Genomic DNA, 17,069 nt, shown 5'->3' with positions numbered 1-17,069 from the left:
TGTCGTTTTTCGTCGAATGAAATTCACGGTGGTCATCGGACGGAGGGGAGGATGGTCACGCATATTTACAGCAGTCCAGAGGGAACTGCGAAGGCGCCCAAGAAGCCTTTCATAAATGTTGTTGGCAGTGGTACCCTGTGTGTGTGTCTCTCGTTCTTCTTGTCTGTCGTCTTCGTGCCTATTACCTTGGATAATCCAAGCGTTGGAAATGTGCATAGGGAAGCAGAAAAGGGCAAAGATATGTGGAGAGAGAGAGAGAGAGAGCACAGGGAGGAGATTCTCCTTTCCCCTTTTCACAATTATTGTCGGCTCTTTCGTAGAAAAAAAATACAGACCTTACATCACAGTTCGTGAGGGCATATAACCCTTTCTCAAACAAAACATTGCAGTGCTCCACCTATTGAAAATTCAAAAGGACAGACCTCCTATAGACACACTATTTCCTCTTATTGACACACTGTATTTTTCTTTTCCTGAATGTCCCCAGCTCCTCGCGTCACCATAAAATCTCCCTTCTACTCGGGAGCGTGACGACGATCGATTTGGGCTTTATCGTCACATTCAACAAGGCAGTGCTCATTTTCAAGAACGTCCTTCCAAGGTCATTTAACCCCAACAGCGCCATTGGATGTACCGAGTGGGACGATCGAGTGCCAAGCTGTCAGACTCGACGATATTCTCCACGCCACATATCCAACATGTCCAACCTCCGTGCCTCCGTCTCCCTCCTCCCATATTCCTGTGTGCCCCCTCGCCGCTCATCTGACACTCGCGCCATCTTGTTCCTCCACCGTCAACCACACAGCCTCCGAGACCCGCACCCAACACACGCACACGCCTCACTCCCTTATCTCTCACAAAGCTTTGCTGAAAGGCCTCATTGGGCACTGTCAGGAGTCGCCTTCTGGCCAGGAGCCTTCGAGGCAGCAGTGAGGAAGACGTACGGCGATGTCGGGAGATCAAAAGTAAAGAGATGTTTACTTGATTACATAATGGTAGCGAATGCCTCTTCCAGCGGCCGAAGCCCGGCTTAAATGTCTCGGACGATTGCTAGGGAAAATATTGTTCACTTCATTTCTCCAATAAGGTAACAGTCTCCACACGACGCCCCGAAGGGGAAGAACGTGTGGGACCACCTCAGTTCCACCCCCGGGAAAACACGAGGCGTGCCCGTCGGATTTGTTTAGATCCTCCAAACAACCACCACATAACTGCACTAAGAAGTTCCAGGCGAATTACTCGATGGAGCCGATCATTATCTTCTCCGTAGTGGGGGCGACAATGCGACATCGCCAAGGTCATCTCAGACGCATGGTGACCGATCCCTGCACCTGGAGACGTATTCCAAGAAAATGCTGAGTGTGTCATCAGTGCGAGCCCCCTCCTCTGTCTTGCTTCAGCTCAGTCACAAAGCTTTTCTGTTAATATTTCGGAAGAGTTTTTATTTTATATAGCCACTCATGATGACCTGTGTTGCCCACTTTTGGAACACGTGTCTCTGACAGAAAAAAAAAAGGAGTAGGGAAAGCTCCTTTCTTGCTGCCGCTTTAGTGGCCATGTTTATTTCAACAGCCTCCTACTTAGACTAATGGTTTGAACTTGTTGATTTTCCAGTTTTGCTTAAGTGACATAACGCAAAGCAGTATGGGGAACACATCAACAACAAAGACGAGCGCTTACTTCCAAATGAAGATTTAGTGTTTCCTACACACATAGGAAAAGCAGAAAGAAGAATGAACAAAACAAGGAATGCAAAATGCAACAGAAAAAGGCCCCCCTCCGATCACCATGTGGCCGTGCTGACGTCTTCCAGAAATGCTAACTCTCTTATGGGACAAGCGTATAATACCCCTGACTGACGCATGGGCAAAAATACTTTGCAGTAAACCCGTTTTGTTGCTCTGAAGGACCCTTTGGAGAGAGTTTGTGCTGATGAAACACGGCACTGCACTAAGTTCTCTAGGTGGTTTGAGGCCTCCGTGATTAGCATCGGTTTCACAGTTGAGCGTCGCAAGAAAAAAGAAAGAAGAGAAAAAAAAGGCACTGCTCCTTAAAGGGGCGGTAGAGAACACATTTTTAAAACTACTCTGTCGGTTGACACTGACTGTGGAGACTACAATGCACCACACTATCGACAGTGCAAATGACATTGCCGGAATTCAACATGGTGGCGCTAGCGACTTCATGCGGGCATATGAAGGAAGACGTCACTGCCACAGCAGTGCATTTTTGGGGGGGCCACGCATATTTACAACGTCACAGAGGGGATTATACCCCTGTCACACTGGAGGTGTTAATGTCATTAGGTTCGAATGTCATTCGGCGCAACGAATGCCATTCGATCCGTGGCGGTGCTACACAGAAAAAAGTAATGTCATTCGTTCATGATATCAATGTCGATAATTCAGAAAAAAATGGCTGGAAAAGTTGAGGGAGGTAAATGTAGAGTGGCATAAAAGCGAAGTTCTTTATTTTAAAAGGCATGTGGGAAGTTGCATCGCTAGATAAACACGGATAAAAATTTCATATCGCAGGATATCTGGCCACCATAAGCCAAGACGACGCTTAGCCAATAGCCACAGCCGATAGAATGGCTGACATGGCAGTACCGCTATTCTAGACACTGTAGTACCGCTGAACGACGACGCTAAGCTGCAGCAAGCAAAAACATTCACTTGCTTTGTACTTAACTTTGCAAGGAACGCGCATAAGCCAGAAGAAGTGATTTGACGGAAACTCAGAGCGTTCCGCGTTTGTTCGCTTTCAAAACGCGGTATCGCACGCGTCCATGTGGGAAAACAGCTTTCAATGAAACTGCGCACAATTGTCTTCTCATAGCCTTATGAAAGCAAACATCTCCACCTCGGTCCAGTGCGCTCCTGGAGTTCATTCCATCGCTGCAGATACACATGCACACAGGCGTCTGTTTGTTTACATTATGGCCGACAGTGCCGGCGGCTAGACGCCGCTGAGGTGGAGAGTAAAAACATTTTGCGACAGCCTTCCGTACACCTGTGCTCCTTAAAATCACAGACGCTTTTAAAAAAGAAACATTAATAGCGTGTTTTCACGAATGCGTGTCGAATTGAGAATACTAAATGACACATTTTAAGGAGTCTCTGGTGTAGAGACTATACATTCGGTTCGACTTCGACAGCGAATGTGTTTTTCGAACTCATTCGATTGCTTAAGTCATTCGCCTCTAATGACATTAAATATCACTGTGTAGCAGCCGCATAATGTCATTAAGTGCGAATGTCATTCCATTCGAATGACATTAAAACGTCCAGTGTGACAGGGGTATTAGTCGACACCTGGTGAGCCTTCATTGAAAGGCTGCATTCTTGAGTTCTGCACACTGTATGCGAGAGAATACCCTTCACGTTCGAAATGTGGATGCGAAATCCGCTTTTCCGAAAAGGAACATTGCCGGGAGGGAGACACTTCTTTGTCTTGCTGTCTTGGGACGGGGCTGGTCCCATGAACTACTTTCCGGAAGATGCCCCTTCGCATAAAGGACTCTACAGTACCAGTTGTTGGCATGCTCGAGCAAGCGATCATTCAGACATATTCCAGTTCTGTCTGAAGGTGCAGAATGGGGTGCGGGTAGAAGTGATGGGTGCATTTCTCGCCGCAGCGGCCTAAAAAATTCTGCGTGCTGAAAAATGGGGCCGGGGAAGGGGGAGTGGTTGGCGGCTTTGGGGGGAGGGGGGTGATCACCCAATCCCCCCCCTCTTTGATCCACCATTGATTCCACCTTGGCCCAGCGTTACCTTTGTTACCAGCATTACGTTTCAGTGTTACAGCATCGCCTTGCCCCCACCTTTCAGTGTTATGTACCAACTGACCCAGAACTTTACTCATCTGTTTGTGTGCTTAAAGGTTTCATCATGTCTTACCAACACAGCCAAATAGCCAGTTTTGTTTGTATCAGTTGGCTAAGGGTTGCCGTAGATAGTGAAGAGCTCAACGGACTGAATTGATTTGTACTTTGAGAAAATGTGTCCTGCAGCCATTCTCCTAAACAAACGAAAGGAATGTTGTGACTGTGCAAGTTCTACTGGGGCATTGCCACCTGCTCACTACATTCACACCTCTGTGACTCGTTTGATTTTATGTACCTGTAGCATTCACCAGTCTGAGCTTCTGTGCTCACTTGGTTTGGAAATTGAAGAGCCCTAATTTTTAGAAAATTTTTTGCATCTGCACAGCTTAGCAACAGTCTTAACCCTTTCGGCCCTGGCGGTGTCAAATGACACCATCACACAAAAATTGCCGTAGCACCTCGGAAATGAAACTAAAGCTGCCCATTTTTGGGGAAATACTTCTTCAATCATCCCCACTGCGATTGACACCAAAATGGTGACATGCTTGCGGAGATGAGAGCCGCAAAGAAGAAGAAGCTTGACCGAAGTCATGGTTGACGCCGAGGCGGGTCAGCTGAGGCGGGTAAGCGCTATTTTCGTATTGACGTCGTCGACGTACCGAAGCTGTTTCAATGAGTATCACTCTGAAAATTGAGATGTGGTTCACAGTTTGTGTACTCTAGTGAACAGCAGGAAAAAAGATGCCATTTTTCTCATTTAACAACCGCTGAGCCCTGATGACCTAATTTGATGTCATGTCTGTAAATCCATTAATACTTGCACCACTGGCTCAATTTTTCGTTTTTGGTCTTCCGAGGTCATAACTATTAGGAAAACACGCACAAAAAAAGTCCCCGACCAAAATAAAAAATCCAGGGCTGAAAGGGTTAAGAAGTTTCTAAATCTCTTCATAGTTTCTTTATAAAAACTTTTTGACAGAACTTGAGCCACCACAAGCGCACTGCTGGTGAGGAGGGCGGTGCTCCCCCGTGGGTTCCCTTTGGGCAGAAGATTGATGCGAGCAGACTGAAGAACATCAAAGGCAAGTTTAGAGCCCACCCTTACTTGTGTTATCACTGAAGCTGGTATGTATAGACCGTTTTCACGGAGAGGAGGAGCGTAGCCTCGAACCGGTATATTTTCACCGCTTTCTCTCTCTCCACCTCGGCCGACCGCTGCCGCTGGTGTGTGCGGATTCCCGAGTTTTGCACTGCGTGGTGCGTGAGAGGTCAGAGTGTTTCCATTTTTCGACGCGCTGAAGCAATTGTGCTGCCGCAAATCGAAAAGATGGACGAGGACAGGTTACCCAGCTACCATTGCGCTGTGTTTGGCTGCGGAAACAGCAACGGAAGCCTGAAGGACTGGCAGCCAAGGCATGCGAAGTGCACAATCGCTTCTCTCAGGTCGCACGCCTTCTCCCGCAAATGGTATATTATATGTGGTGTCTTCACTTATGGCCATAGGTCGGCAAAAAAATCGGAGCTCACTCAGACTCACTCAAGAAATATATTTTTCTCTGAGGGCTCACTCTGACTCAGACTCACCAAAATTTTCCTCGACCGGACTCACTCGGACTCAGACTCACTAAACTTTTTTTCAGCTGGACTCACTCAGACTCAAACTCACCAACATATTATTCAGCCGGACTCACTCAGACTCAGACTCACGGCGTCACCTGAGTCTGAGTGAGCCTGAGTGAGTCGACTCATGAGTCCGTTGGCGTAAAATTAGCATTTTCGATCATGGTGTGAATCCTTTTTAACGCCAGTATCTCCCATAATCGGTGCTCTACGATACGCCTTTTGATCTCGTGCCTTCAAATACGAGTTATCATCATACATCATATATCATCATTATCATATATCCATCCAGTAAGGACATTTTCATGAAATACGCGACTCACATGAGATATTTTTATCAAGAACATCCAATGAAAGAGTTAGTGGGGGAGGTCATGGCACCCCTACCCCTAACTCGCGCCTCTGATCAATAAATGTTAAGGTGGCGCTGAATGCTAGTGTGCTGAGATACTTGTGAATGGACTTGAGTATAAACGTAAGTCGATATAAGGATGATGGTAATGCTGAAGATGAGTAGATAGGACTATAAGTCGGCAACAAAAGGTGGAGCTCACTCGGACTCACTCAAGAAATATATTTTGCGCTTAGGGCTCACTCGGACTCAGGCTCACCAATATTTTCCTCAACTAGACTCACTCGGACTCAGACTCGCTAAAATTCTCCTCAACCGGACTCACTCAGACTCAAACTCACCAAAATATTACTCACCCGGACTCACTCAGACTCAGGCTCACGGCCCGATCTGAGTCTGAGTGAACCTGAGTGAGTCGACTCATGAGTGAGTTCGCCGACCTATGCTTATGGCCACATTTTCAAGTCATCAAACCAGCTTGTGATTGTGCTTGGGTGCTGGTACACTTTATCATCTGCACCAAAGAGAACCAATGTCAAGGCTGACGATTAATACACAAAATGTTTGGCCAAGAGTTGTTCTCTCATAACATCAACCTCTCTGACTTCTATGCTACAGCACGTGATTTACAATGCCTGCGGCTAGAAAATGTTCCATCTTTCTGCGTGCAATTTCTAGGTTATCGAATTAGCACTTTCCAATCTACATGACAGAAAGGCCTGCATGACATGTGTGCTTTGGCGCAGGTACGCGTCTCGAACGTTTCGTCGAGAGCATGTTCTTTCCCGACTTGACAATTTTGTGACGATAACTAAGGTAGCGTTATGACAACCGCACCTTTTTTTTTTTTTTTCGCGCGACAACCTGGGTATCGTGAATAATCGGCCCAGGTTCGTTAAAGCCAGGTCGTTACTTGGACACGTGCGCTTGTCGTAATGCTTCTCAAATACTCGCCAGAAAACAAATTGACAATATGTTACCAAAAGCAGGCGCCCTTTCGGCCTATCGCTAGTGGCGGCGGCTCGCGCCGAAGCGAACTTACGCCATGTCATGCTTCCAGATGTGCAACAGGCTTATTTTCATTTTATCATCGTGTTGTTTCTACGCCGAATTTTGAGCTCACCCGTCGTACATCTGTTTCTTATCTTGTGCAACGATCAGAGGCCACAAGCTTTTAACTATGACGGCGACACGAATGAACACAGGCATCGGTGTTTGTGCTCCTGTCGTTCCATGAACATTGTATTGCGACGTGCTAAGCGGAACCAAATGGTCTGTTAGGGATTATAGTTACTTTTAACTTGCATAATCACGGCTCGGAAACCCGAGAGTCATCTTAAACATTAATGCGCGCACCTAGCGCGCAGCCGGACAATGGCCTACATGTTCGCTCGTCTCCATTTACGTTTCTCCGATTACTTCGAGAGTTGTCCTAAATTTAACGCTCTCTTATAGCGCATATTCCAAGAACCACACCGAGGTCAGCTATAACAAAACATACAAAGCAATTGCCAGTTTACAGATGCTGCTTAAGAACTGCATTGGCATTCTACTCATCGTCGGCACTGCTGCGGGTACGTCGCGTGGGCCGCCGCTGCTTGCTGTTTCAGCTATTTTGAAGCTGACAGCTTAGCGATTATTTACCAGCGCCTTTACACCCGCGAAGCATTGCTCTGTTTTGCCCGTGTACCGCGAAGAACAGCGATACCTTGTGAACCGAGCGTATACGCTGCATACACCGCCGCGGAACCCCACACACCGGAAGGGCGGCGAAACATCGCAGACGCTAGACGGCGCTGCGGCGGTGGCGAGCTTTAAAAATGGCAGCCTCCTTGTGAAATTGGTGTATATTGTGATGCCTGATTAGCATGTTCAGAAAATGCTGCCGATCGGTAGTCAAGGTTCCTGAGAACATGCGAGCCACACATTATAGTGCAGAACGCGGTCTGGAATTTACAGTTAAATCTCGGTCAGCTAGAAATAGCTTGCTCTTCTCTTGAAAAATGATGCCATAAATCCAAGTGACCGCGCCATAAAGTCAAAATCCACAGCCATTGCCTGATTTGAGCATTGTGAGCAGCATAGTTACCGCGGCCACCGTGGGATGCTGCAACACGCCTGCACGCTCTCTCGAGATCACACTGAAAGTAAGGCACACGTTTAAAGAAAAAAAGAAGGAAGTGCTCAAGGTCACAACACACGCTGGAGGATGGACGTATCTTCTTGCCCCATTGTCATCCCCCTCCTGTGTAGCTTTCAGCGTGACCGCTGGTATGAAAGAAGAGAGAAAGTGCTTAAAGGGACACTGAAGGCAAATAACAATTTATGTCAGAATGAAAGCTCAGTGTATGACAACGTCTAAAACGGCAATATTATCAACAGCAGTGCCCTACTTACTGAGAAATTAAGCTAAATGTGTCACACGATGAGCGCCACGAGCGGGACAGATTGGAATTGATCCCGATGACATGAGAGGGTCCGACTACAATTAATCACTCGGAATCAAACTAGCTGCAATAAAAAGAGAACCTTCCGTGCATCAAGAGATGTAATAAAAGGCTGCTTGTTCGTTTCTGTTTGATTCATGAAAAAAAAAATCTTTTTGGCATTGCCGTGGGGAACGGTGCACGTGGTTCTAAGGTTCTGTTTTCGTCGAACTGCGCTTCGCCCGGCGCCCTGCTTCGCTCTTGCGGTCGCGTCTCAGTAGTAGTTTCGGTATCGCATACTGCCGCGTCTGTTTCGTGCGCTCGTGAAAGTCGCTCTGATAGAAAGTTCGACAAAATGCCGCATGCATGTGATGTTGCCGGATGCCCGAATGGAGCACGCCGCCAGTGCACGCCGCCGCGCAGTAAAGGTGGGCAACGTTGGGCACGGCAACAGTGACGTGAAAAAGGTTGCTTTCAGGCGGGTGATTTGAAGTGCGCTAACGCGATGCGGACCACTAAAACGTGATTTTATTTGAAAATAAGCACCTCCTTGGCAGAAAAGTAGCACTGCGAGGTTTCTGGACCGTTATTTCCACAATCAACATCGACTGAATATTTGCCTTTAGTGTCCCTTTAAAGCGTGTGACAAATTGCTGCAACTCCGCTCGTACTTGACGGGTTCTAAGAATTTTTGCGGCAGTCGATTCACAAGGCAACTCCTTTAATTAAGCCATTCACTGATAATGATTACTTGTAAATGTGCTGTAGGGCCGCTTTAAGTTCCACAAGCATGCACATCTGCTATCCTTGTTCTCCTTTGCTAAAACTTTATATGTGTTCACAGTCAACAGCCAATTTTTATATTTATCTGACTACAACCAGGCTGACCTCCGTCCTCTCTGACATCTCCCTGTTTTCTCCTCATAATTAGGATGACTTCGTGTTTGACTAACCTGTGGTTACTACATTTTGCCTTTCTTGGCGCCTCTATATCCTTCACAATTCTTGAACTGTTTAGGCTTTTCTGTGCCCACCTCTTATTACTGTGTGACGCAGGACAAGAAGCACTTGTTAAGACAAACATTGGTAATATAGATGGGTTAGATTGGTTTTAATGTTAAAAAAGGAGTTAGGCAGGGTTGTATTGTTTTTGTATATTTATTTAATTCATACACAGAATATGTAACCAGAAGCAGGCCTTGTAGACAGGGGACGGTTATAGGAGTAAGAACTGGAGGTATATATTTACACACGACAACTACATTAGTAGCAGGAAGCATATAATACTTTAAAAAAAAAAACATTTTTATGAGGTAAAGGAAGAAAGAAGTTTGGTCTTTTTCGAACATGTTAGACTAAAGTTATGACAACAGGTGAAGGGCAGAAAATTCACATAATTAACGGTGTAATATACGTTGTAAAACGCCAAGTTTTCCTAGGATCCAGAACAGACAGAGATGAAAGTTATATGAAAGAAATGCAGCAAAGGGTAGTATCAAGAAAAAGAGCAATGGTTTCAAAGATTATGAGACAAAGAGGTTAGCTACAAGACTAAGATTTTCTGGTCGGTGCTCCGGCTTTTTCCAAGGTGATGTACGAGTGCGAGTCATAGACCTTACAGAAATACGAAAGGAAACGGGCGAGGTTCTTTTGAGCTATAGTGCTGTTGAATAGTTTTGTAAGACCCATGGACTACCAAATGGACAAGAGGACAAATCTCGGCCGTGAGAGAGATTAGTCCTTACTCTTATTTTGAAGCGAAGGTCCTGAAAGTAAAGATTTTTTATTTTGGTCATGTCGTACGACCTACGAGTTCAGTGCAGCGAGGATTAATGCTAGCGGAAGTGGAAGGTAAATGAAAATGAGGCACCTCATGCACAAGTTGGTTAGATGGCATTCTGGAGCCACAGGGGAACGTGTAGGTGGGCGAATTTGTATTGAATGCATAGGTCTTATTGGTGTTCATATAGTTGTGGTGGCACCAGGAATTGCCATTGACTCTACAGTACTTAACAACAACCACAGCAAGAAATGTGATCCTTTGTGGATGACGTGAGTTAATGTGTTAGTGTCTTTTTTCTGGAGCCATATGTATAGCTTGGCAAAAGAACAAGAGTTCAAAATTAGGAACCATTTAGAGTCTGTACAAGAGTATGTAAATCTAAGTCATTCACTAATAGGGTAGCATACTTGTCAAAAGAAAATTCGCCAAAAAATAAGGAAGGGCTGGAATGCGTATGGCAGATGTTCCCAAATTATGACAGGCAATTTATGGCTATCCCTTTAGTGAAAAGTGTACAGTGATTGCATATTACCAGTACTAACATACAGGGTTGAAACTTTGAGTATAACAAAGACACTTGAAAAAAAGTTAGACCACGCAGTGTGCAATGGAAAGAAATAACATTGGGAGATCAGGAGGCAGCAGAATGCACAGGAGAACAAATAGTGGTGGCCGATTTTTTAAATTTTATTTTATTTTATTATCTTTTCTTAAATGTGCCTGGGCAGGTCACATTATGTGCAGGATTGACAGCCATTGGTCTGTGAGAACGACGGTATGGGTACCAAGCGATGGGAAACGCAGTCGAGTTCAGCAGCTAGTTAGGGGATGATGATGAAACTGGGAAGTTCAAAGGAATAAATTGGCTCTCGCAGGATAAAGTGAATTGGAGATCTTTGGGAGAAGCCTTCTTCCTGCAGTGGACATAAAATACGATGAAGATGACGATGAGGTACAGTGTTTGAACTCGTGCTTTTTTCAGGTGGCTTCAAGTCCATGGATCTTTGTCAGAAGGACACCAAACCAAATGAATCTTTTGAGAAACATAGACAGATGACAATAGCCGAGATTTCTCGAGCAAAGGAAGGAAAAGTGAAAGTCTTTGGTGGCGGCAAGCAGGTAAGATCTGAACTTTATTTTTCAATGAGGCTTCAGGGTTTCAAATTTAAGTTGTGCAAGGCAGGTATTTTGCTTGTGTTTGCTGTTTCATCTCAAAGGGGTCCTGAGGGACTTTTACAAGTAATCATCGAATGAATTAAGTATTGGAGTTTATTGTCTCATGAATCGATTGCCGCAAAAAATTTTTGAATCTGTCAAGAGTGAGAAGAATCACTGGGATTTGTCACACGCTTTAAGCGCTTTCTCTCTTCTCTTGTCCTGACGAGCATGCTGGAAGCTGCACAGAGGGGATGACAAAGGGGCAAGAACCTACGTCAGCAAGCATCATGAAATGCATTCACCCACTCATGGTGCAATTCCGGTGTGCGCTAGTGTTGCTACTGCGTAATCTTAGCACACTATAAAGTATGGCTTCGGCCCGTGGTGACACCTTGTGGCAAGGAGCTCTTCAGATCCAAATGTCGCTGTTTGTTTATATCATCTATCGGCAAATAGCAGCAATCTGCTAAAGGAAGCAGTCTAGCAGCCATCGGCAGCATCGTAAAATGTGAGGACGAGCCTCTTTATGAAGAAAGGGCGCTTGAGAAAGGGGCAACTTTGTGCTGCACACAATTGCAAAATTTGGCTGAGCTGCTCATAGCTGTGTTTGCTGTTCGTAGAAGGTGTTTTTTCGCCAAGCCTGAGGGGTGGTTCAGGACTCCTTTAAGGGGGGACACGGCACTTTAAAGCATTTTTTGAAATTCCTGATCGATTTTGATGAGTCTTGTTGAGTTGATTTATATTTGTGTGCTGATTTCAAATGTGAGATTATTTTTCTAGTACATTACATAGTGTTTAAGATACAACTTTGGTTCCTGAGGTAAACACCAGATTGGAAGCAAGCTTCATTCCAAGCCACCCCTGGCTTTTTGTGGAGCTTGTACAAACATTTCTGATCGCATGTGAAGTAGTTGTGTACCTGGCAATTTTTCTACATTTCACCTGAGGCATTTTCATTGGTCTTTGTCATCTGAGCATTCTTTAAATCGAAAGTGAGTTGAATGCCAAAGTAACATTTCCTCATACTGTTTCTGCTCGAATGCAGAAGTGATGCTTGCTGACTATCGTTCATCATTGGCTGAAGACATTTACTATAGCTATGAACTTCGAATTCAAGAGAAAAACTTGAGAAAATAAATTTCTGGTTGGTTGCCTGTAGGCAAAACTCATTCAAGAAGGGCAAGTGATTGCTCATAGCAGCAACTTCAGTATAGTTTGGTGTTTAAATATTCCTGTTCATATATAGGGCCTTTTAAAAGGCTTTGTTTCTCTCAAGATTACAGGTCATTTTTATTTTGTGATACTAGACCATCTGAAATGCAATCAAACCAGACTAGGACTCAATTTCTCGATCATCGTTAGTTTCCTTTCACACCTTACACAAATTAGCCAACCACGATCGAAAACTTTGATGCCAATTTAGCTCAGTGGAAATCAAAAGTGTGCGTGCGAAACTGGCGTCAATTAATGGCTCTTTCAAGGTAACATGCAACATTGTTGCCATTTTTCAGCAACCCCAAGATGGAGATATTGCCCAGTTGGTTGGCCTTGGCTACTCTGTAGATGCCGCTGTGAGTGCCCTCAAAACTCACAACTGTGACATTGCCGCTGCAATGCAAGCATTGGAGTTGTCAGACAGAAATCGGAGGGATCGGGCTAACCGACCAGGTATGTATGCACCTTTTTGAAGCAGTGCTTGAGGGTGTGGGTATGGGCCTCAGACCCAATTACTAATGAGGCTCTAAGATGTGATGTCTCTCCATGTCTTATGGCATGAATGAGTGTGAGGTGTTATGCAGGGTTTCTCAAAAGCATGCTACAGAGAATGCTGTAAAATTGTAAGTCATAAAAGTAGGTTAACTCTAAGGTACAATGTATAATTGCAAAACAACTGTGGCTTATAGATAGGGCTCCATGTTTGCGAAGTGTATTTTTCTTGAAATTCAGAGGGTGTTTTTCGGAGTTTATTTTTTGGGCGAAATTCGATGGTTGTCGGAGTTGTATTTCTTGTAAATCCCCAATTCTCCGAAATTTGGAGTTCAATTTGACATTATTCTCAGTACTCCAATATCTTAGATAAAATGATATCTTAACACGAAAACATCAGAAGACATGAAGCTTATTTCAGTTGTTTGGAAGGTTTGAACTCACAAAGACTTATACACACAAGCACAAATACTTGAATACAAAACACCTACGCTTGTGCGTATCACAACCTTAAAGGGGCCATGACACCTAATTTTCGATCATAATCTGTGTTATGTGGATTAATCCTTGTGCATTAACAAATAAGCTGGCGAAATTTTAGTGCATTTGGTTGAGCACTTAATTTATAATTGAATATTTTTATGAACACGCGAGCGGCCCGAGAGTCAGGCAACACTGGTGCACTCGTGAGCCGTGACGTAACAAGCAGCTATTGCTGTGCAAGTGTCTGCATTGCGGCGAATGATATTGTTCCGTGGTCAGCTGCACATGATATCGAGATATTTTAGCTTTCTTTAGCTTGGCACTGAAATTGAACAATTTGCAGCGGCTGAAACTTTGGTACTAGAAGACGACGGCTTCGTTCCGTGCTGCACATGACGTCACACGCGCCATCGCAAAATGGCGGTTGCCAGCGGTGGGCGGGGTTTACAGCCGGTGACTTCTAGGGCTTGTTTTGCACTGAAACATTCTTTTACGGCCCACTTTTAAAATCTGTATAGTCATAATAGACCCTCTACTTCTAGTTTTCGCTGAAAACCACAAATCTTTGGGTGACCATGTCATGGCCCCTTTAATGCTTGTTGTAATAGATGCAAGCATACTTTATGAGCTCCGTATATTCGATGTCGTCTGGCGTGCCCCAGTGCTGCCAGGGAACCGTACATCAAGATGTCTCGCGATTCCGGGGGCCCTTTGTCGAATGCGCGATGGGTGTGGTCTATAAGATAATGTTGACGTGAGGTTAACTTTATTTTGGCCAAACCGGCCCATGTATTAATGACCTCATAGAAAATGCCCTTTCAATAATGAATGGAACAGGGTCATATTGACCATTGAAATTGGTGTTTTACTGGCGAGTGTTTATCGGATTTTTTCGGATTCATCCAAAAACACGGAGCCCTACTTATGGACAAGGTTCTCGCAAAATCAAACTATCGTACGTGTGGTTAATGAGTTGGGATGACTGTGTAATTTCTTACTGAGCATGAGAAGCAATGTAAGCTGAGGTAATTGCATCCAGCTCCTGTGTGGTTTGCAAAGCAGTCAGGCATGAGAATTCCCTTTGGGAATTAGGGTGGCCGCTAGCAAGCAAGTTCATGATTTTCTGCAATATCAGTTATTGTAATGCAGTTTTGACATTGAGGAATGCAACACCCGAACCATTAACCCTTTGTGGTCCGAAACCTTTACCCACTTTCCATCCATTCCGGTCCGAAACTAAAGAAATCAAAGCTCAAGTAAATGAAGTTTACTTATTCATTTAGAGATGGCGCATAACGCAATGAGAAAATGCACGTGAATCAACCACAAAAGAACTTGGCAAGCAGTGCCTGACAGCGGACAGCTGGGACCGTATTGCGTTATCAGGAAGGGCCCAACAACAGACCGCAAAGGGTTACAGATTGAACTCTTTATTGGTGAACTTCTTGTTAGGCCAGATGGGCAGATGCCTCAGTAAGCACTTGAGCAAGCATTTAAAGGAATGCTTTCTTGCTCGGTGTACGAGCATGTATGGATGCTCGTCACAATTCCAGCGAACCACAATGGTTTGTGAGTTGAAGGATGAGCAAACACACATAATTAGCTAGGCAGCTCAGATGGCTAGGGAGCTGCACCTGCGTGAGTGAACTCACGGTCACCCTGTTTACTAAGAACTCGGATATAGTGCTTGGAAGGTGTAAGTATGCTCAGCATTCACTGGGATAGACTAAGCTTTCACCTTTTTTGTTTCCTCCTTTCTCTTTTGTTGGAAATGGTTTCGTATGGTAGCTCTTTGTGAACATGCATATATTATTACATCTTTGTAAAGAAAAATATCAGCTTGAAATTCATGCTTATCCTACTTGTTTGCTTCTCGTCCCTGGGTTAATTTTTTCATGCTGTTTACTGTCAGTCAAAGGCATCATTTGCTGCAGTGTGGATTTTTGCACTGTCTATAATTAGGCTTATATCTTTATGACATCATATTTTAGTGGCTGAGCAGATTTATTTACCATGCCAAAAATTATTGCAGTGCCTTTTTAGGCATGCATTAGGTGCACACCTTGTAGACAGTGCGTGCAACACCGTATTTACACGATTTTAAGTTTGCTCTAATGTGGGTCGACACCTCACACCCCAAAATTGAACATAAAAAAAAAGTGCCCAAGTGAATTTTATAATAGAAATTTATTGATGTAGTCACTGGACTGACTACATGTACTCATGCGTTGTCGAGCCAGTGCTCTTCATGGACTTCGATGCTCCAGCCCTGCTGGTCTTCCAAGTCCATCCTTGGCATTCCCATCTCTGAAGCTAAGATACGGGTGTTTTGTGTGACCACTTCGTGTCTCACTAGCAGAAACTAATCGTGTAGTTTGTTCACGTGTTCCGCAAGCTCTGAAAAGCGCCCAGCCTGCGAAAACCCTGGTACTTGGCATCACAGACGAGAATTTGGTTCTACTGCAGTTGCCGTTGCCATACTGCGTGTTGAGAAACTCCAAACTTGCGTCCCGCTGCACATTTGTTCATTTTTTCGGCATGGAGTATGGCATTAGCAGCCCTCTTGAATGCAGCTGTGAACAAGCCCCGAAAGCTTTTGGCCTGGAGTGCTCATGACGTTGAAGCACAATGATCAAGCACAACAGTGGCATGCGACGTGCGGCCTGCATAGCTGCTCAGCCAATGCTCCCTTCCACGTGGTAAATAACAAAATTTTGGCTGACAGCTCAGGTGTTTAAACAGGCTGGCACCCAAAGCTCGCGTGGCGTGCGAGAGTACACAGAAAGTGGAGGATGTTGGGAGGAGGGAATGGAGGCCTGATTTCAATTCCCGTCTGCGTGCCAAACACGGCCGTCAAAAAAAAAAAAAAAAAAATGAAGCCAGGAAGTCGGAAGAAGAAGCTCTTCCATAAACTACTGGTTCCCCCCAAACAAATTGCTGCTGAGCTGCTCCATCAATGATCGATACTTAAAAAAATTGAAACAGCGAAGCTGGTGGCCTTCCCTTTGTCAGGCTAACGCATTTCTATGTTTTGCAAGTCTTTCAGGTATTTTGTATTGCTGCTCTTTATTAAACACGCTTTGTTAAGCTTTGAGGTGGTGATATAGTTTTATGGCATCTTATTTACTTGTTTATTTATTTGATCACCCTTACGGCATTAAAGGAGCACTGACACAAAATTTCGAAGGCGAGTTAATGAGTGAAATAGACACATGTGGAGCCGTACACAACGTCTACGAAATATCAAGGGCCAATATAGCCTAGAACATATTTAAAATCAATTTTAAAGTGCATGCCGCGCGACTGAGCGAGATGCGAGCGCTTTGCGACGCCGACATCAACGCGGAGTATGTGTAAACAAACCTACGTCACGAGTTTGTGTTGGGTGGTGGCTGGTTGTGCCCTTGCGCTTGTGCCGTGCTACCTGCCATTTCATCCTCCGTGCCTGCGGCTTTGCGTGTGCTAGTTGTGTTCTCTTCCGCTGTTCGCTCGTCGTGCCCGTTGGCAGATGTTATGGCCCGCTCACGCTAGCGGCAAGCCTGCCGCAACGGCGCGGTGCCGCAGAACGTCGGCCGTCGCCGCACGTGCGAGAGCTGTCCAACTTGCACGGCAAGCTTCGCCGGCGAGGCATTTGCGCCTCCGAAAAACATGGCAGCACTGTCAAAAGCGGTTGTCGTCCACTTCGAATCTATCAAGTGGCCGCCGTGCGCTCTG

General features: G+C 45.1%; 1 protein-coding gene across 1 annotated transcript in view; it reads left to right on the top strand.

Moving 5' to 3' along the window:
- Positions 1-17,069, top strand: part of LOC119382573 (tudor domain-containing protein 3) — a 134,605-nt gene that overhangs the window by 6,205 nt on the left and 111,331 nt on the right. The window contains exons 6-8 of the mRNA XM_037650334.2: positions 4,806-4,908; positions 10,990-11,126; positions 12,677-12,833. Of these exons, the coding sequence (XP_037506262.1) occupies positions 4,806-4,908; positions 10,990-11,126; positions 12,677-12,833 (397 nt within the window). The remainder of the gene's footprint in view (positions 1-4,805; positions 4,909-10,989; positions 11,127-12,676; positions 12,834-17,069) is intronic.

The sequence above is a fragment of the Rhipicephalus sanguineus genome, chromosome 2, assembly GCF_013339695.2.
Source record: "Rhipicephalus sanguineus isolate Rsan-2018 chromosome 2, BIME_Rsan_1.4, whole genome shotgun sequence".
Classification (NCBI taxonomy): domain Eukaryota; kingdom Metazoa; phylum Arthropoda; class Arachnida; order Ixodida; family Ixodidae; genus Rhipicephalus; species Rhipicephalus sanguineus.
This window is presented reverse-complemented; position numbering and strand designations above follow the sequence as displayed.